At 38.6% G+C, this 21,389-nt stretch overlaps 1 protein-coding gene across 6 annotated transcripts in view; it reads right to left on the bottom strand.

The window, feature by feature from the left end:
• The window catches only part of GDAP1 (ganglioside induced differentiation associated protein 1), a 47,613-nt gene that overhangs the window by 4,812 nt on the left and 21,412 nt on the right, over positions 1–21,389 (bottom strand). For 3 of the 6 annotated variants that reach the window (XM_058443767.1, XM_032759879.2, XM_058443768.1), the window contains exons 2-4: positions 2,830–3,003; positions 1,155–1,249; positions 96–210 (exon numbers count right to left, since the gene is read on the bottom strand). In XM_058443767.1, coding sequence (XP_058299750.1) covers positions 96–210; positions 1,155–1,249; positions 2,830–2,986 — 367 coding nt within the window. In that variant the 5' untranslated portion in view covers positions 2,987–3,003. Of the gene's footprint in view, positions 1–95; positions 211–1,154; positions 1,250–2,829; positions 3,004–11,659; positions 11,853–12,549; positions 12,729–21,389 lie in introns of those variants that run through there. The other 3 variants (XM_032759874.2, XM_032759875.2, XM_032759878.2) reach the window with 3 other exon arrangements.

The following is a 21,389-nucleotide window of genomic DNA, read 5'->3' as shown; positions in this document are numbered from 1 at the left end:
AAGCAGATTACAGAACGTTTTTGGTGAGACCTAAGAATGTTCCCATGAATAATACCGATGTTGAAAAGAGAAAAAGAATATAAATGAGAACCTACCTGGGGTTTCTTCATTTCTTCTTTGCAATTCAGTTTCAACCTGATCCAAGACTTTCTCCAACTCATCAAGAATTTTCTTCAAATACTTGACATTGTCATGATCAAGCAGCTTTGACTAATTAACCACCAAAAAAAGAAACCAAACAGATTATTTGCACCTTTAAATAAAATAAATCTAGGTAAAGCAGATACAAACTCTGTAAGAGTTCAGCCTATTTCAGACAATGAGAATAGAAAAACTCAGCAAAAAAAAAAAGAGAGAGCGAGCTAAGTTGAAGGGAAATATCCCAGCTGTGAAAATGACCCAGGAGCAGACCCACCACTCACTGGCAGCTCCTATGAGGCCAGATGACCAGAGAAGGCAAAGAATGGGAGGGACACGAAGAGCTGTCTGCCAAGCCCAACTCAGGAAAACAATTCCAGCAGCCGTAATTGAAAGAGCAGCTGAAAGGTCAGGGATGAGAAAGAAGCGCGAGTGAAGGAGTTAAACAACGAGTGGAGAGTCAGTCAAGTGATTGTGAGTGCAGGTGTTTCTTCTGAGGAGCTCATTTAGCTAAGATAGGATAAAGGAAGGTGGGAAGTTGGGGAGGGTGGGAATGCTGCTGTTTTCTACACTTTTAATATGACAGAAGCTTGCAATAGTTGCTGGGCCCAGGGAAGGAATCAACAGAAGGAGAAAGGCTGACCATAAAGCACACTCCTCAGGGGGCAAAGCAAGTTAGTGCGACACATGGAGGGATGTAGGTCTAGTGAGGACTTCCAGTGGTGGAATACCTGAAATGACAGATTCTAGAATATGTTATGAACTTCCTTTGCATTTCATAACTTTTTTGGCAACCAGCATGCTCAATATCTGCTTGTTAAGCACTTGTCATCAAGTTTGAATATCAAGTCTAATAAAAAATTCTTTCTAAAAGGAGAACATAAGCCAAAGGTAACATGTGTACTGGTGAATTGCAATATTTAAAAGAAGATAATCTAGAAATAGTGGTACTTTACAAAAAGTAGAACATTTACACCGTGCAGTGTATGTCAACTGAGGACAGCTGATCGGCTTACTTTAAGTCGTTTCTGTTTTGCAATGTATGCTTCTTGTAAATCTGGGTTTTCTTCAGCAAGTTTCTTCAGCTCAGACTCTGTGTTTCCAATTTGGCCTGATAATAAAAACATTTTGGAAACAGAAAATTATTTTCTCCCTTCTACACCAGAAACAAGGAGAAGCAGAGAAACTCAATGACAAGAGCATGAGCTCTGGGGCTCATGCCCTGCTTCTCTGCCTTGGGCTTACCCTGTCTATGCCTCAGTTTCCTCACCCTTCAAATGGAACCATAAGAGTATCTGCCGGCTGGGCACGGTGGCTCACGCCTGTAATCCCAGCACTTTGGGAGGCCAAGGCGGGAGGATCAGGAGGTCAAGAGATCGAGACCATCTTGGCCAACATGGTGAAACCCCATCTCTACTAAAAATACAAAAATTGGCCGGGCGTGGTGGCACGTGCCTGTCATCCCAGCTACTCGGGAGGCTGAGGCAGGAGAATCACTTGAACTCAGGAAGCGGAGGTTGCAGTGAGCCGAGATGATGCCACTGCACTCCAGCATGGAAACAGAGCGAGACTCCATCCAAAAAAAAAAGAAAAGAAAAGAAAAGAGTATCTCCATGCAGGGTGAAGACTAAATGAGAAGCTTCATGGGAAGCACTTAGAGCAAGGCCCAGCACTTTACAGTGCTCAGCGCAGGCTTGCTGCTCCGCCTTCCTCTACCTTTCAAGCTTTCTATAATGAACTCCTATATGAAGGGAGGAAAAAGCCTTATTTTTAAAAAATATTAACTATAGGTCATAGAATTATAGTCAAAACTCTTGTTTCAAATCCTATAAAGGGTATTTATGAAGAGGAGGAGGAATCAGAGAAAAGAGAAGCAGGAAGAGAAGGCAGTGGAGAAGAAAAAGGAAGAGAAGGGAGAAAAGGGAAGTGGTGAAAAGGGAGGGGAGAGAAGAGGAGAGGAAAAGGAGGGGTATCAAAAAGGAAAAAAAGAATAATAATAATAATAAAGGTGAGTATTATATAATGGGGAAAAAATGGTTTCTGGATTTAGAAGATCTGAGTTTGGGTGTTTCTGATCAACATTCCCAAAGTGAGACCACTGCCATCATCCTTTCCCTTCTTATCCCCAATTATCTGTGCTATAAAGCACATCTCCTGCTCCACAGATCATGCACTGACTATTCTCATGACAGGAGGAAGGCAGAAAGCTGGATGTCACAACTCAATCCCAATAAATCTCCTATCACTGAGCATAGAGACAGAGTAATAGTTAGACACCCTCTAGTCCAGTTTCCTCAAATAACGAAACAATTAAGGACCAGTAACACAAACTCAACTGCCCATAATCCTAGGCAGATCCCAGCTTTTCAGATTCCTAGTCCATCTGTTCATGAGAACATGTTATATTCTTTACTCTTCCATAATCTACTCTTCTGAGTTTTACGCAAGCTTGGCCCTCAAAGCCAAGAGCTGATAAATCAGGTCCTATAGACAATAAATGTCCAATTGAGCAAGTGAAGCACAGATTAATCCGACTGGTTCATGGATCAATCCATAACATGTACATCCATGAAGCAAACTCAACAACCCTATTCCCAATCTTCTTTTAGTGACCATGAGACATGCTAGGTCTCAAAATGAATTAAAAGAAAGTGTCAGACAGAATTCCAGGTCTTTAAAATGTTTACATACTACGAATCCTTGTAGTTGCATAAGCCGGGATCATGGAGTCCACAGTTAACTCAGGATGTAAAATGCAGCCATGTGTATAGGCATCCATTGGCAAGGAGTCAAGCAGCTCTCGGTAATGTTGTACCCGTGGGTAATACATGCTTCCTTTATCAGGCATTAACCTGGGTGTTCTTTCTGAAATACACACGCACAAATATTGAAGAAAAAGTTACAAATCAGTTGTTACACTCAAAAGCAAAACAAAAACACTATCCACTCATCATTAACATTTTCAACATATCTGTATATTCGAAAAATACTGTCTCCTCACCTCAGACATTCAAAGTTTGAAATGGCCTGATGCACCAGACAAGATCCCAAACCATAATCACACTGGTATTCTCTCATTTCTTCACCTTGCAAACTGCACTCAGCCCTCAAGGCCCAGTTATTTATGCCATTTATTCCATGAAGCATTCCCTAACCTCCTAAACTGCCAACATCTGACTGGCTCACATGTGCCTTCTTCTATACATCCATAACACATTACACACACTCTGTTACAGCCCTTATCACACTGTAATTCATTGCATCTTTTTTCCCCATGACTGTCTTCAGGGAAAGGAACCTGCAATCCAGAGTCTAGCACAGTTCTCCACACACTTTAGGCCCTCAATAAAGTTTGGTTAATTGAATGAGGACTCATTATGGGAAGATAATCAGGGGCTACTCTTTTCTAGGTGCCAACCAACATCAGGAGTGACCCTACTGACACATGTGAATGTGAATGACAATCTATATGGAACAGGAAAGGCCTTTGCTCAAATATCATAGGTGCACTTTCCCCAGGAATTTCTAACAATTATCTCTGGAAAGAGCGTTCTACATACATCCTTATTTGCTAGTTAAAATCCAGACTGTCGAGTCCTTGAGGGCAGGGAACATGTACTGCTCTCTGTTAAATCCCCAGTGCCTAGTATAATGTTTGACATGTAGTAGGTGTTTAATAAACTATAATGACTACATTCCAAAATTTCCAATTATTATATAGATTACTTGAGCTGAAGAAGTGCTGCAGTAGTTAACACATACACTCAGATACAAGGGCTGAAAATTTCTCCCAAGATCCCACAGCCAATTAGAGGCAGAGCTAGAACTAAAGTCATCTGATTCGTAATGTAATGTCCTCTTTGATTATACCATCATAACATTTTCAAAGGATTTTCATTTCATAGACTATCCAAAAAGAATAAAAGTGAAGGATGCAACCCAAAGGTCACGGCTATGTCCCTTCAGAATCTCTTCCTACTCTGGCTCTCAAACTGTCCCTAAAAAATGTCAGGTCTAATAACTATCACAATTTCAAAGTATTAAGATATCTGCAATAACTTAACCATGAACATATCTGTGAGTTCTATTGGTTATCAAAGCCAGAAGCACTCCTGATATTGCCATGGATTGTGCCTACATTGCTAATGGAAGGAAATAATTCCTTTAAATAGAGACACAGTTATTCCCCACACAAGATCTCAAATCTCCTGAATTCTATTCATAAACCCCTAAGGGCAACAGTTCTCACACTATGATCTGAGGATCCCTGGGTTTTCCTAAAACACGTTTGGGGGATCTACAAAGATATTTTTATACAAATACTAAGATGTTAATTACTTTTTCACTCTTATTCTCTCTGAAGTGTACAGTAGAAGTTTCCAGAGGCTACAGGAAACATGACTCTATCACTCTGACAGCTAGTGGGATGTGCTTAACTAGGCTAATATTTTAAGTTTTCTCAGTTTTGCTTTCTAAATGGTAAATATTGATAGCTATGATCCACATAAATAAATGCTCTCTGGTATCCTCAAAGACAAAGGGGTGTAGAGACCAAAAAGTTTAAGAACTAATGCTTTAGAGGTCCAAGAACCTCAGGCTAATAACCACAAATAGTACATTTTCAAATGCTTCCCAAAAGGTCAAAGTAACGGCTAGTGGCTCTGGCTGCTTTCTGGTGCTGGGCCCTGGGGCTTCTCTCCAGAAGAGCATACCATTTCCTTCCTAGGAAAGTGAATGAAGCAGGAAAAACAATGTCTAATTGCTTTCTGGGGAGGATCCATCAGGCCAAGCCCAAATTCTTCAAGGAGGACAAATGTTTAAATCCATGAAAATAATTTTCTTCTACTCAGTGTGCCGTTACTATCTAACCATTTCCTGAAGCACTCTGTCAGAGCATGAGATACCCACTGAACCCAAGTTATCGCCCCACTCTCTTTCTTTGTGCGCGTCAAGCATGCCCTCTCCAGTATCACAGGGGCACTGCACTGCCATCCTCCTCACACTGAAGCACAACAGTATCTGCTGCTTCTGATAAAAGAGTTTTTCAAAGGACAACTGGGAATTTCCTTTGAATTATAGAGGAGATCCGCCCTCTCAATCCCATCCTATTTTATTTTCCAGTTCTTCCATAGAGCACCTTTATCAAAATACTAAAAGCAAGAATTTTTTTCTCAGTAATGTACCTCAATCAGGAGTGGGAAAGCAACATAAGGCATACTGGGGCAGGACAGAGAATTAGGGAGTTTTAAGAAGCAGGCAATGAGAGGAGGTCCCAGCATTGGGGAGTGGGATTGCAATAGTGGAAATGAGGCTTGGTATTAAGCTGGAAGAACAAATAAGTTAGCACAAGATCCGACTTGCTGGAAGAACTGAGTAGGGGACAAGTTTTATATTACACATAAATTTAGGCAGCAAATTATAAACCAGCAGATAGACATAAAGCAGAAAGATTTGATAAACAGCAGAGGAAACCAAAAGAAGCAAAAAATAAAATCAGAAAGAAACAATAAAAGCATTCTGCAGCCATGTAATGGAGACAAATGGGCCGCTACATTCTCAAGTCCCTGTAATGCTGAGTAAAATAACAATGGCTCTGAGCCATTTTTTAAAATTACATTTGATTTTCCCAAGAATAAAAACTAAAAAGAAATTAGGGGCTTAAAGGCATAAGTTTTCATTATTTTACAAAATTCACTACTCTGGCTACCCATCTTTCCTAGTAAAGGCAGATAAAGGAGGCATTATTATGCCTTGTTTTCAAGAAAGACTCCCCTAGGTCTACTTGTACAACTTTCAAGTCTCCCTTACTAGCTCAATGGAAACAGATTAGATTTCATTCCTCACTCTAGCCCTTTGCTATTTATTTTACTTAGACTGTATAGTGATTGCATCAGTATATAATATGCATAACACAGCTGAACAATACTGTACCCTTCAACTAGTCACACACTAGGCTATTAAAAAAAAATACAATAATGGGCTGGGCACGGTGGCTTATGCCTGTAATCCCAGCACTTTGGGAGGCCAAGGCAGGCAGATCACGAGGTCAGGAGATCAAGAGACCATCCTGGCCAACATGGTGAAACCCCATCTCTACTAAAATACAAAAAATTAGCCGGGCGTGGAGGTGCGTGCCTATAGTCCCAGCTACTCGGGAGGCTGAAGCAGGGGAATCACTTGAACCCAGGAGGCGGAGGTTGCAGGGAGCCGAGATCACGCCACTGCACTCCAGCCTGGCGACAGAGCGAGACTCTGTCTCAAAAAAAAAAAAAAAAAGTATATATATATATATATACACACACACACACACACACACACACACACACAATAATGTTAAACAATTAAGTTATGACCTGAGGCAAAAGATATGGTTGCAAACTGATTGATTACAATTCAATGCTGTCATAACTCTTGAACTAGAAAGAGCAAATCGAAATACAGATAAGAAAAAAAACAAAAAGACCTGGCGTCGAATTATATCAGTTCACTGTATGCATCCAGGATTTTGAGACAAATTTATAGCATTATTGTCAATAAATTTTATGTACTATACATTAAATGTTTAACTACTTTTAACTGGTATTATAGTTAAGACTTTTAACAGAAACATTTTTAATGATGGAAGCAAAAACTCCTTTATCAGACAGTTTGTTCCAATTGTTAGATACACATAATATAGAAAGAGGGCCTCTGAATTTTAATACCCCCCACCTGTCTGCTAAAATTGGACAAATCACAAAGAGTAAAAAAGTTACTTTTTAAAGCAACTTTTACTGACACAATAATTAAAGACTGATATTCTTTTCCACGCCATATGGTATATTGTCTCCACACTTTGTGCTAATCTGCAATTTCAGTATATGTGCTAAAAGGCCTATATTCAACTATATACAAGAGCCTTTTCTTGATGATCATAAATATAAATATTAATTGGTAATTCCTTAAATAACTATTTTTAATATAACAGTGACATCAGAATTAACGTTTTTTTAAATGTTACATTTGATGAAATTCAAATGTAACATTTAAATATATTTTATAAATAACATTGTATCTATAAATTTAGATATCCTAATAAGATTTATGTGATTTTAATATCATACTAGAATAGTTTATTTCCAAACTAAATTATACTTCCTAAGAATGAATTATATATCTAGACATAAGACATGAACGTGATGTTCAGAGAACTGTTACATTAAATCACAAAAATCCATTATTCTTGATTCCAGGTTACCAGAGTTATTTGGTAGTAATACATATGTTCTAGTATTTTATAGTTATTTCATATAATTTTGATTAGTAGCCAAGTTAAATTTTATTTAAAGAGGTTATGAGCATAATAGCTAGATTGAAAAATCCATATTTGTGTGTATATTCACCTTGTCACATCCATTCTTCCTCAGTTTACCTAGTTTGCTTACTCTCATACCTTATCTAGCTTAATCAATTGCTTGCTGTAAAATAACTATTCCTCACCACATGCCCAGAGTTAAAGAGGTATCATGTATACATGAAAGAGTCTATAAAACTGTACAGTAATAGCAAGTGTATATGTTAAGGACAGATTTGGAATTATCAGCAAACTTATAGAAAGAAATTATCTTTGAAGACTAGCAAGCTTCTAATGATTTTGGATCTTTAAAATATCTCTGAAGTATCCCAGGGCCCTATACCCAATTAATACCCAATAAATGGTTACTTAAAGAATAAATGAAGAGATAGCTCTTGGCCAGCTCTTAGTTTGGCAGTCAGAAGCATCATTCATGTCTATACCATTCTTCCGTATGACTGCTGTCCAAAAAAAAAAAAAAAAAAATCAAATATAGCCATTATCCAACAGATATTCACTATTTCAGGCTATGACTTGAAAAGGGTGACCTCAGCTATCAAACTACCAATTATTTAATGAACTATCCCAAAAGTACAAAGATAGAAATATGTAAATGTAAACAAAAAAGTTGAAAAATGTTTCTAGATCAGCAAGTCATCATTTTTGGCATAATCCCCACTGGATCGATAACAAGGGACAGCAAATAACAGTGAAGGACATACTAGTTCACTACATTCTGTTCTTTAGAGGAATGGCTACACTTACAGTCTCCTGTCATGACCATGGGCGACTGCACACCTCATGAAATCCATCCACTTATTCTATCTCATCAACGTTCCTCAAAGTTACATCCATAATTGGACAAAATGTCAACTATTCCAAACAGCTCAGAATGCAGAGGGTTACAACTCACCCTGTTCTCAACAAAATCTACAATTTTCAAAGAACCTGAAATCACACTAGCCATTTGTTTTAACATTGGTAACTTACTATCTATTAACCAGGTTCCCCATTCTTTTGGAACGCAGGTGGTTTTTTAAAAACAAAAGTCTCATACCTATTTTCCTCTTAGCCATTTTATATTTAGCCTTGTTAAACTTTATCTTATTTTTCCATTTTGTTGTATTTCCATAAGAAATATTTTATAAGCTAGTCATCATTTTGACTATTTACCTTTTCTGTCATTCACAAATGTAATCGTATTTCTTCCATGTCTTTATTCAAATCATTGATTTGTTAGGCTCAAGTCAAAACAGAAGCCTACAAGAACATTACAAGGGATCCCTGTGCAGGCTAACATCTGTTTCAATAATTCATTCATTTTAATCATTCAAAATATTTATTAAGCACCTATTAAGAAACATTCACTGTATAAGGCATTTGGGATAGTTTTTAATAATACACTATTCCCAACCTCATGGTACTTACAGTGGTGTACAATCAAACATTTAACATAAAGTATAAAAACCATTATAAGTAAAATGACTGTCTATAGTTGAAGAGGGAATCTGGTATGAGAAGTCTGTAAATTAATATTCTTTAATATGGTAGTTTATTCATCTGCAAATGTGCATTACAATCCTCTAGCTATATTTGCTCCTTTATTCCACAAGGGTATATGTAACGTAATCGCAAATGTTCTACTTAAATCAAGATATACTATATCTAGAACCATGCCTGGTACATAATAGACAGTTTTTTAAGTGTTAGGGACATTCTCCAGCAGTGTAAAACTTAAACTGGTTCCTTTCACTGAGATACACAAAAATTTTAAACATATTTAAATAACTTTTCACAATCTATTCTAGATTTCCGCCAGATTTAAAGACAGTAATTTACACCAGTGCTTACTTAATTAACACTAATTTATAGCAGTATTCTCAAACTTTAATGTACACACAAATCACATGGGGCTCTTGTTAAAACAAAGATTCTAATTTGATAAATCTGCAGAGAGCTCTAAGGTTCTGCAGTTCTAACAAGCTCCCAGGTGACACCAATGCTGCTGGTGACTGGAACATACAGTAAGTAGCAAGGGTTGGTAGAATTCACTTTTCCCCATCTTTGACAATAGGATGTTTGTCGATCTTGTCTGACTTTCATTCTCCATGAGTTTTTAAAGATAAAGTATCTTAATTATAATTGTGATAACGCTGTTTTTAAAATTTCAGTACTCTGAGATAAACTTCTTCTTGACCTTGATTTATATAACTTAGCCTTGATTTATATAAACTATTGTTCTCTTGCTGTCTTCCTATCTACCATAAGTTTTGGGTCCCTTAATCGTTTTTTTCATCCTTCCCAATTGATTGAAAGATATTCAACAAGTTAGTGGCAGCATCAGACTAAAAGCTAGGACTCTTGATTGCTGAGTTACAATAATAGTTCAACCAGAATTAAAGTCTGCGGTTTCCTTATTTCCATCCTGTCACAGCCTACAGTGCCTTCTCTTCTAATTCTTAAGTAATCAAAAGAACTTAGCATTTCCTTTGTTTGGTTATTTAAATACAACTTAGCAGGACACAGAACATATTTCTGCTTTGTTACTATTCTGTACTAAAAGCAAAAGAGAAAGATTAAGGAAAATTGTAAGAAAACCTAATAATTGGTAACATTACTATGTTGTAAATATAATTTATATCACTGAATTTCTTAGAGGAAAAACAGTGTAAGGAGGGGATGGAGGAGGGGAATGATGACAGTAGAAGCAGTTCAAGCAATGCTACCAAAAAACTTAAATGGGATTTTCCATTTAGAATACCTTTTTAAAGTTTTTGATCATTTAAAGTAGATTTATTAACACAATTATTTTGTTTTGTTCCATTATAATTACATCCCCCAAGAAATACAAATTAACAGACTTATCCATTTCCAAAAAGCTCAAGATTGAGAAAAATTGTCTTAAATGAACTAGTTGTCACTTTCAGTACAGTCCCTAGCAAATAAATTTACAAGGAATAGCAAATAAAGATGAAAAGAAAGTACATCATTAAATGCTTTGGTTTAGGCTAAAGTTACCTTTAATTAAAACCGCCAATCACAATCCTAGGGGACTAGCACTTAGATTAAGAACAGGGGTAGCCCATTGCTAATCTAATGCCCTGGGCTTCCCCCGCCTCACTTCCCACTATCTAGGCCTAATACTCATTTTCCTTCTAAGTACCTGAGACTTTTTTTGTCCTGGTAATTTCCTTTGTCAGCTTCCTGTAGTTTGGGGCTAGGTTCTGCTTTCACCCTACCCTATTTTAACATCAACATAACTGGTGGCAGATGAAAAGTAGCAATCTCATACAGCCTTTTCAGAAGAGCATTCAGCTGGAAGCTCTGAGCCCCATGTTCTGCTCTCAGCAATGTCCACTGTGATCAGCTGTGTAGTCTTCGGTAAATCTTTGAAGCTACAGTTCACTTCAAAGGATTATTATTAGGAACAAGCAAGACAATGTGTAAGTGGCAAGGACTATGGGAGACAGTCAGTGTAGTATGAAGGCTTTGGAGACCAAAGACTCTGCCATACAATAGCTATATTACTTTGGGCAACCCTGTTGCTTTCTCTTCATTTACATAATGGGAATAACTTGTCTACCATGCCTGTCTCAGATTCTTTTGAAGACATTATTGAAGAAATTATAAAATGTCTGACACATAACAAGCTGTCAATAAGTGATTTACCTAAATGCACTATACAAATTTAAGCCCTATAATTCCTTAGTAAAGATATAAAATTCTAACAATTCAGAAGTGACTGGGGCAAAGAACTCAGGTATACTAACATTCTATTCTCCTTTAAGATTTATTGCTCTTTTTTCCCTCTTGTTTTTAAGGTGAAACCATTTGGTATATTAGATGAAATCATCATAGTGCACATTTAGAATATTATGAATTTAAGACTAAGAAATCACCAACACAAACCACACATTTGCAGTTTTTTGCAAGTGAATTTTTTTAAGTTTCAACATTAACATTTGTACTTTGCATGAAATTCTTTTAAGTAGCGTTACACTAGCCTATACAAAATTTGTTATTGACCTATTTGATATTTGTGTGCTTATGGAAATGGAAAAGGTTTTTAATCCCAAACCACCATCAGGACACAAGAGAAAGAGAGAGAGGAGAGAGAGAAAAAGAGAGAGGGAACACATAGTTGTGTTGAAAGTAAATCCAAGAAATCACAAGTAGCCTTAACATTACCATCCAGGAAAGTCTGTTCAAGATAATCAATGATCTGAGTGGCCTCACAAATTATGTTTTCCCCGTGGATAAGGACAGGCACTTCTCCAGTTGAGTTCAAACGCATAAACCAAGGCTCATTGTGCTCACTCAAGGGCAGACTTACGTCATGTTCCTCGCACTTCAATGCCTTTTCAGCAATTACCAAGCGCACCTAGAAGAGTTCACACTGGTTACTACAACACATGTAAGCTTTCAATTAAATGACTTCCCTGGACACCGCTAAGCAGCCTTTCTGGGCTTCCCTGTGTTACTGACATTTTCAACAGTCGTTTTAACAATTCGTATTCCTGGAATTAACTTAACAAGTAAGTACAGAACAATATTCAACAAATTAAGAGAAGAACACAAAATAAGTAATGAAATGATTCTGACTGTATTCATTAAACAGTCACCCTCCTCATCACTACCACTTTCTCGGTGTCCTAAACCTGATTATGGGTCCTCCCCAGACAAGAACCTGACATGTAGGTACATCAGCTTTTGCTGAAGACAGTGAATGCGAGAGAGCAAATGAAGAGACCGCAGATTATGAGGATGCACGAAGGCACCTCCCTCTGCCTCTCTCCGAAGCCCAGCAGGCAAGGCCTCCAGGCCAAATACTGAAAATGATGCTTTTTTGTCGCATTTCGCGAGAGGCAGGGCCTGGGTCATAGCCACATAGGATCATCTCCGATCGATTCTCCCCGCTCCCCACCCAGGCGCGTCCCCGCCTGGAGGGAGCGCCTGCCCGGGGTCAGGACACTGGGGGCGGATTTCTAGGTGGACCGGCTTCCCTGGGCGGGACCTAGTAGGAGCTGTCCCAGTGCTGAAGCCCGATCCGCGCCACTCGCCGCCGCCAAGGCCTGTACCTTTTGAGAGCTGAAGGAATGCGTCCAGTGGTACAGAATGAGCTTAACCTCCGCGTCGGCCTTGCCTTCCGCCCTCAAGGGCGGGCTCCCTCTCTGCTCTTCCTGCCTCCCAGCCATCTTGGGATGCCCGAGCACGGGTGGGCCCGGCCTGTCCGCCCTGGGCTTCTCCCTCCCACACCGCCCCGCAAGGCGTTTCCGGGTTTTGAGCGGTGCCTGCCGGAAGGAGGGCGCGCGGCCCGCTGGGAAATGTAGTTTCGCCGGCGGCGGAGTCTGCGAAAACGCGGGGTCTGCGCCCGGAAAGCCCCTGGCAAGCCTGGGAGTGCAGCTGGGAGGTGCAATTGAACGGATGTTTTTTGGGTTTTTTTTTTTAGAATTAAAAATCAAAAATATGAGACCCTGGTTATGAAGGGCAGTAAGGAAGAATGATGATAGCAAATTACTCTTCGGTTTGGAGGTTGCTCAGGTATAAAAGCAGCAATTTCCCAAGATATTGAGGGTTGCTCTTGGAGCCTGTTCCTTTGTTGGAAAGGAAGTTCCGGTCGACAAACAAAGCAACAGGAAAAGGATCTATAAGTTTTCATTAGAAGATGCTACTATGACATTAGTGGACTAATTCCATAAATGTGACTAACTGCTGTAGATTAGAGAATAGTCTTGTATAAACAGTAAGTACTTGATTTTGATAATTAAACTGTGCTTTGTAAAAGAAAAAAAATGCCACTATGGAGTCATGCAAAAAAACTGTTTTTGTCATAAACAGCTAATAAACAATGGCGATATAAAATAGCCTAGTTGTTAAACACAAAAATTCTAGAACAGTACTCCCTAAGTTCATGTCCTGGTTTTTCCATTTTCGAAGTAAGAATAATAATTTTATTGTTTCCCTCATAAGATTTTTGTGAAAAATTAATAATAAAATGTTAAACACTCAGTAACACCCTATCACGTTGTAGGCACTCAGTCTTAGTCACAGGTTCAGTTGCCTTATAAACATTCTGTTTATAACCACAGTCGGAATCATAATTTTATATTAGTCTAGTTATTGTATGTCTTTGAAAATTTGGCATCATATAGTAAGTTGATTTAAAAAATCTCTTTCAGTAGTATGTATAAATATGACCATAGAATACATGCCTGTACAATTTATTTGGCAAATATTTATTGAGCACCTACAGTGTTCCAGACATTGTGCTGGCTCCTAGTAATATAAAGATGTGTGAGATCTAATATCTAACACTCAAGATATAATCTGGCGGTAGAGACGACCAAGGAAATAGACAATCACAATAAAGATGAGAACTGTCTTAGGGTGAACACAGAGTACTATGAGAAAGGAGGGGCAGGCAGCCAACCCAGGTCACAGAAGGGCCCCTGGAAAAGACAAAATCTCATGAGGTTCTTCCTTGCCTTTACAGTACTTCATTTGTTACTCTCTGTAATTCTTTCATAATTTTTTAAGATTTCATAATGTCTTTTATATCCTTCAGTTAATTCAAGTGTTATAGAAAAAGTGAATTCCTTGCCAAAATTGTTTTTATCAGTTCACACTTAAGAGTAAGAGGGGAAAGAGGAAAACTTTGAAATCGGACAGAGTGGGGTTTAAATTCTAGCTCTACCCTAACTTGAGCTTTCTTGAGCTTTGACTTCATTGTGTGTAAAAAATGGATACATAAAAATTATATGCCTACCCAGATGGCTGTGGGAATTCAAGAAAGGATGTATATAAAGCACCTAGGGTATTGCCTGGAATGTAGCCATTGATAAAAACATATGTGTAAAAGCCCCTTCACTGACATTAGGAGGGCATCATATTACATTTCATCCTCTCTCTTTAGGTCTCAAAATTTTTACAACTACCCATATAATCCTCCTCTCCCATTCCTCTTCAGAACTTCATTTTTTAATTATCCACCTTCAGATTCCTAGTTTTCTATTCCATTACTTTCAATAGCAAACACCACACTTACTTTTGCACCAACCTTAATACTAAATCATTCTAAATATTTGAAAAAATTCCAATACTCGTGATAAGCCATGTGTCACCTGCAGCTGAAAATGTCCTGCCAATAAAGCCCTGGTCCCTCAAACACTTAACACTTTTCTCCATCACATCCTGCCCACAGCAAAGCCATAGAAGAAACACTGAATGGCTTGATTACTTGGTGTTTAGTACAAAGCATTCATAGATCTCATTGGGAGTGTAAACATGCACAGAACTTCTGAAGGCAAATGTATCAATATGCTTCAAGAATCTTGAAATGGGCATAACTTCTAACCTAGAAATTCCTCTATTTGCAATTTAAGGAAATAATTCTGACAAATTCTGACAGTTGATCCTACCTATTTTCCCCTTCTTCCATGGTAATAGAAATTTTAGCTGAGCACATGACTGCTGAGAATAAAGACTGTATTTCCCAGGCTCTATTGCAGCAAAACCTGGTCTCCTGACTATCTTCTAACAAGGGGAAAGTCATGGATGTGCCACAGGGCAAGTTCTGGGAATCTTTCTTAAAGAGACAATTAGCCCTGTGCCTCTTCTTCATCCCATCCTCCATCCTGCTTCAGAGAGGATGGATTCTGACCTGGACCATGAAGAATGGGGCCACGCCTTAGGAACAGCTGGGCCATGAACTTGGGGAAAATTGAGCTTCTAAAGACACTGAGGAGCAGAACCCACACCAACTTGAGTCTGCAAACCTCCAAACTTTTACTTGAAAAGGAAAAAAAGGATCTTGTGTAAGGCACTGCTATTTGATGCTTTCTGGATGCTATTGTCTTAACCTATCCTCATTAATACATCAATCTTGTAAAATACAGGTGGCTTTTATTTCTTTATGCTTCTGTATACTCTAATTGTTCTATAATGAATGTGTGTTGCTTTTACCTGTTAAAGGTGTGAACACTAAAAGAATATCATTAAATAGATGACACAAGGAAAAATGTGTGTTTGTTTTATCACAATAGAACTGCTATATCTACTTCCAATGATCTATAATCACTTCTTTCCCATCCCAATAAAAGCCACTGTTGGTAATATAAAAACCTTGTTATCCTTTCACATGTTTTTCAGAGCTCCTACTACACGGTGTATTCTGTGTCTATGGTTTTTGTAGATCATAGATATGATTATTGTGGGCTCCTTGAGGACAGGAGCCAGGTCCAGGTGAATTTGTTTTCAATATACATTTTTTGAGCCCTAAGTGCTTGATAGAGAAGATACAGAGTTCAAAGTCAGTCACAGTCACTGGCCTTAGGGAAATCAAGTGTGAAGGCAGAGAAATGAGATCCCAACACGGTGTGGTACTTGCTGTGACATCTAGAAAGTTATAGTAGGAATATAAAGAAAGGCACCTAACACAGATAGGCTTCCCAGAAGAGGTGATAATCTTTGCCATAACTAGTACCATACTAACACAATTACCATTATCTCCAGGGTGGTGCCCCCACTGGCTCATGATAGCTGATTGTTAAATTTTCAGGAATTTGCAAAGTGGATGTTCAACTCAGCTATTCGTCAAAATTAAATCAAACTGAGTTGCATTTAAATGAATTATTTTCGCCAGGCACCGTAGCTCACGCCTGTAATCCCAGCACTTCGGGAGGCTGAGGCGGGCGGATCATGAGGTCAGGAGATCAAGACCATCCTGGCTAACACGGTGAAACCTCGTCTCTACTAAAAATACAAAAAATTAGCCAGGCATGGTGGCGGGTGCCTGTAGTCCCAGCTACTACTCGGGAGGCTGAGGCAGGAAAATGGCGTGAACCCGCGAGGCGGAGCTTGCAGTGAGCCAAGATGGCGCCACTGCACTCCAGCCTGGGCGACAGACTCCATCTCAAAAATAAATAAATAAATAAATAATTTTAAAAATAAAACTGCAAACACTTAAAACTCATCACTTACGAATTATGTGTATTATTATCTATACTCCTGAGTTTATTTGTGTCTATCATATCCATACAAAGCAAATAGCATATAACGATGTGCTACTTGTGTATCTCTTCCTCTCTGTTCAGTGATGTCATGTTAGTGACTTGAAATTGGCCATGGCAGAACTATTTACAGAAATCAGTAAATGCTATCATGTTTAACTTTTTCCCAGAAAGTTGGTTGTTAAATATTTACTAGTATACCATCGAATGTATCTATCTTATTTAGTACTTAATAAATTGTTTTGATGAGGAGAAAGAGAACCCTGGGTAAATTTGTGAATGAGTAAATTTGCATACTAATTTGCTTTCGGTACCTTTTCCTTTCCTAATCAGCTTTTGCTTCCTTCTCCATTTCTGAGACACCCACTATGCTTATTATTTTTTCATTTTCTTCACTATCCTTAGGAAGAACATAGATAGGCACAGGTTAATCTGCCCACTATGAAACACTGAGCACTTTCTCTAGCACATCTTCCCAGCAGCAAAACCATGAACTAGTAAACACTGAATGAACTGATGACTGCACTGATGTTCAATATTAATACTTTATAAACAAAAGGTATAAAGTAGAACATCTGCATCTAAAGATCACAAACGGCTTTCTTACAATCTCATTTGATCTTCATGATAGCCTGTGAGGTAGCTACCATCCCTAAATTAGAAGAGCTTCCACTACAGTTATAGCTGAAGAAATGAGGTTTAGTAAGTGAAAGACTAGTCCAATATCCTGGAGCCAGTAAGTGACAGAACTACATCTCAGACACACATTTTCTGATTACTAGTCAAATATTAGCTTCTACTACACTATGCTAGCCTTAAACCAGAGAGAAAGTTGTGGACTTGCAAGCTTTAACCAGCCTGAGGTGGACTCCGGAGAAAAATACAGCCACCTTATTGAAAATGAGTCCATGCAGATGGATATTGTTCGATTAGAGTCCTTGTCAAACTGCTGTATTATTAAACTACTGTCTATATGTCTTTCTGGTGCATCAGATTCTGAGCCTCTGAAGGGCAAAGATCCAATATTATTCATTTTTGTGTCACCAGGAACCCAGAACAGTGCTTGGTACATAAAAGATGAACACAAACTGCTTATTAATTAATGGAGGAAAATAGCAGGTAACCACTACCAACAACAAATAACAAATAAAATAATAATAAATTCTGACCTAATAGTCTACTGCTCTAGAAATTCTATATGTAAAAGTAATTTCATTTGATAAATTTTCCTATTTATAAATCTAGACTGTAGATCATGGCTCTGTAAACTGACTTTTTTTTTTTTTTTGAGACGGAGTCTTGCTCTGTCCCCCAGGCTGGAGTGCAGTGGCGCGATCTCGGCTCACTGCAAGCTCCGCCTCCCGGGTTCACGCCATTCTCCTGCCTCAGCCTCCCGAGTAGCCGGGACTACAGGTGCCCGCCAACACGCCCGGCTAATTTTTTGGATTTTTAGTAGAGACGGGGTTTCACCATGTTAGCCAGGATGGTCTCGATCTCCTGATCTCCTGACCTCGTGATCCGCCCGCCTCGGCCTCCCAAAGTGCTGGGATTATAGGCTTGAGCCACGCGCCCGGCCAACTGACTTTTATGTTAATATTTATTTCAAGTTCTTTCTTCATTTTGCCTATTTCTGAGTGAATGACGTTCACATGAATTTGACTGATGTTATAAAACAATGAATCATATAACTTCTGAGCCTGAGTCATCTTACCTATAAAATTATGATAAAAAATCTACCAGATATGCTGGCTACACAGATATATCCAATATAGGAAAATTCCTCAAGCTGGACACTTATGTTTTGTGCAATTTCTTGTATGTTTTTGCTTTATGCTTCAATAAAGTTTTACTTTATCCTATAGTACTGTTACGGCTGAGGTGCGTATACATTTATATAAGTTACTGTTATGTAAAGATCCTATTACTGACTTATCATATATATTTAGACAGGTATTAGGTAATTCCTATATTTAAAAAAAAAATGACAACTAAGCTAGAGAAACCTGACAAATTAGAACACTCTGGATTTCTGGTTTTTTCTCGTACTTTTCTGAATGGCCACAAGAGGTCTCTATGTTTTTAAGAATAACCAATCCCCTGCTATCTTTCTTTCTTGACAAGTTAGAAAATAGAAATGGTGATATTCTCCAGAGAATAGATTTACCTAATTAAGCTAGTTCAAAACCAAATTTTCCAAAATTAAAAAAGATCTGTTTTTTGTTGTTGTTGTTGTTGTTTTTCTGAGACGGAGTCTTGCTCTGTCGCCCAGAGCTAGAGTGCAATGGCGTGATCTCGGCTCACAGCAACCTCCGCCTCCTGGGTTCAAGCAATTCTCCTGCCTCAGCCTCCCGAGTAGCTGAGATTACAGGTGCGTCCCACTCGGTCCGGCTAATTTTTGTATTTTTAGTACAGACGGGGTTTACCATGTTGACCAAGCTAGTCTCGAACTCCTGACCTCGTGATCCACCCGCCTCCGCCTCCCAAAGTGCTAGGACTACAGGCGTGAGCTACCACACTCAGCCATTTAAAAAAGATCTTTTATACCTGTAGAAAAAACATTGAATTGTCTCCACTTTCTCCTGACAGTAGCAATGTTAATACTATTAATAAACACCCAGAAACTACTTTGTCTGCTCAGCCTTGACCCATGCCAGTAATCTGATCCATGTGAATTACATAAGATTTTTAATTGGGATACACATAAGAATAAAGGGCGGGGGAGGGGGTGTTCACCCACATAGACACAGGCTTAAGAAAGCAAGCATACTGCGTGTGGCCAAGACATACTAGAACCACAGCACACTGTGGACAGGTGCTCAGTGATCAAGGTTCAGTGCCATGACAAAGGTATACTGTGTCAAAGGGGCTCTGTGATCAATATGCTGGGAACAATGCGTTGGGGACCAAGAAGCACTGTGCCCCCCCCGCCAAAAAAAGGGAGTCCTTATTTTAAAAATTTTTTCGAGAATTTTTATCTTGAATGTGAACAATTCTTGTTAGCTGATATTCTCAAGTGTCCATAAAATTCTAAATATTATCTCATTAAAGGAGATAAAAAGATGGTTCATCAAGTACATTGATTTGATAAAGAACTGTGATGGTTCTGGCTAGTTTACTAGAGTTCCAATCAACCTGACTCCTGTACTGTATTTGATTTATTGCAGTGGTTCAAAAAGTATGGGCCCCTGACAAGCAGTGCAAAATTACCTAACTTCTTAGAAACGCACATTCTACTGAATCGGAAACTCTGGGGGTGGAGCCTATAAATCTGTCTTAACAAGCCCTCCAGGTTTTTCTCATGCAGGTAAAATTTACAAACTATCAATTTAGTGTATAATTGATGAACTGTCTCAATTCTCAATCCCTAGTTTTCCCTCATCTGTAAAATTTTCAGAGCAGAATAGCGAGAGTCTAAAAGAAAAGGATAAATAACTTGAAACAACCTCCACAAAATGATCTGGTAAAACCTCATGGTGTCAAGCCACCAGTTAGAGGTCCCAGGTTCATGGTGCTAAGATTCTACCACCTTCCCCTCAAAAACCATAGATTACCCTCTGAGGGCTTCTAAGCAAAAGCCTCAACAACCTTAGAATAGAGCAGACTTGATTTTGAAACTCTAAAATGTTTTCTGTCTTTCAATGCATCCCAGAACAAATAATCATATTTAATAACAAGTGCAACTCATTAAGTCAGGACACCTTTGCTTTGAGGTTACTGTAGACTTATAATAGTTTAATATTCTAGTTTCCCAAAGAATGGCTAATAATGTTAATGATGCGCTAAGTTCTTTTAACAGAAAATCCGCTTTAAGTGAAAATTCACTTTTCTTGTGAAAAATATTTGACATATCTATCTATGCTCTTTCATCCATCTCTTCTGTGATGAACGGTGTACATATTCAGAATAAGCACATGAATATAGACCAATCAAAGGTGCATTTGCACCATGTGGTTGCTAATATTTCTTAGAGTGTTTTCTGTGTGCCAGGAAATGTTTTAAGGGCTTTATATGTATATTGTACTTAACACTTGCAAAATCCCTTAAAGCAGGGAGAAATATCATCCCTGTTTTACTGATGAGGATACTGAGGAACAAAAATTTTCCCAAACTCACACTGTTCATGTCAAAATTGGGACTCAAACCCAACAGTCTGGTCCAGAGATTGTGTTCTTACCACTACACGATCTGGCCTTACTATATGAGGCACAATCACAGTCACCAGTTTGATTGCACTAGTCCTACATATAAATATCACCTATTCCTTAAGTCACTAATTATTTTACCTTAGGAAATTTTTGCCCAAGATTGTTTTGAGTTCATAGAAAAAAACTGGGAGAAACAGGGTAGAGGGAATATCCTGCTAAAAGTAAACCAACACTTATTACAAATTTGTCCCAACATTGCTCTAATAATATCTAATTTCCTTCTAAAAGCTTACAAAGTGCCTTTGTAAACAGTACTCATTTGATTTTTCCAACAACCCTTCCAGTAGAAATAAGAAATTAGCACTGAGGTGTGACGTTCACTGCCTCACTAATAATCAATAGAGCTGGAACTAAAACCCAACGCTTCTAGCTGCAAACTCACCGTACGCTCTAATCATTTCCCACAGCCTCGGTGTGGCCTCCCACTTGCCTCAGCTTGTATGCAGGACCAACTCTAGAGCCCTCTCTTTACCTATTGGCAACACAGCCTGACTTCAGTTCAGTTTCTTGGCTTTTGGACACGTTGATTGGGTCATGGAACCTTCCCAGTGTATGAGGGCAATGGCTTCACCATGTAATTTCTCCACTGTAACATAGCATTACCCTTCACTCCAGAATATGGAGTTGTAGTTAAGAGCTCAAAATCTAAAGCCAGAACTGGATTCAAATCGGGCTTCGCTGCTCACCAGCTATGTGATCATGGGC

This window comes from Hylobates moloch, unplaced genomic scaffold (assembly GCF_009828535.3).
Source record: "Hylobates moloch isolate HMO894 unplaced genomic scaffold, HMol_V3 SCAFFOLD_9, whole genome shotgun sequence".
Lineage (NCBI taxonomy): Eukaryota > Metazoa > Chordata > Mammalia > Primates > Hylobatidae > Hylobates > Hylobates moloch.
The sequence above is the reverse complement of the archived record's forward strand: the minus strand, read 5'-3'. Positions and strand labels throughout refer to the sequence as shown.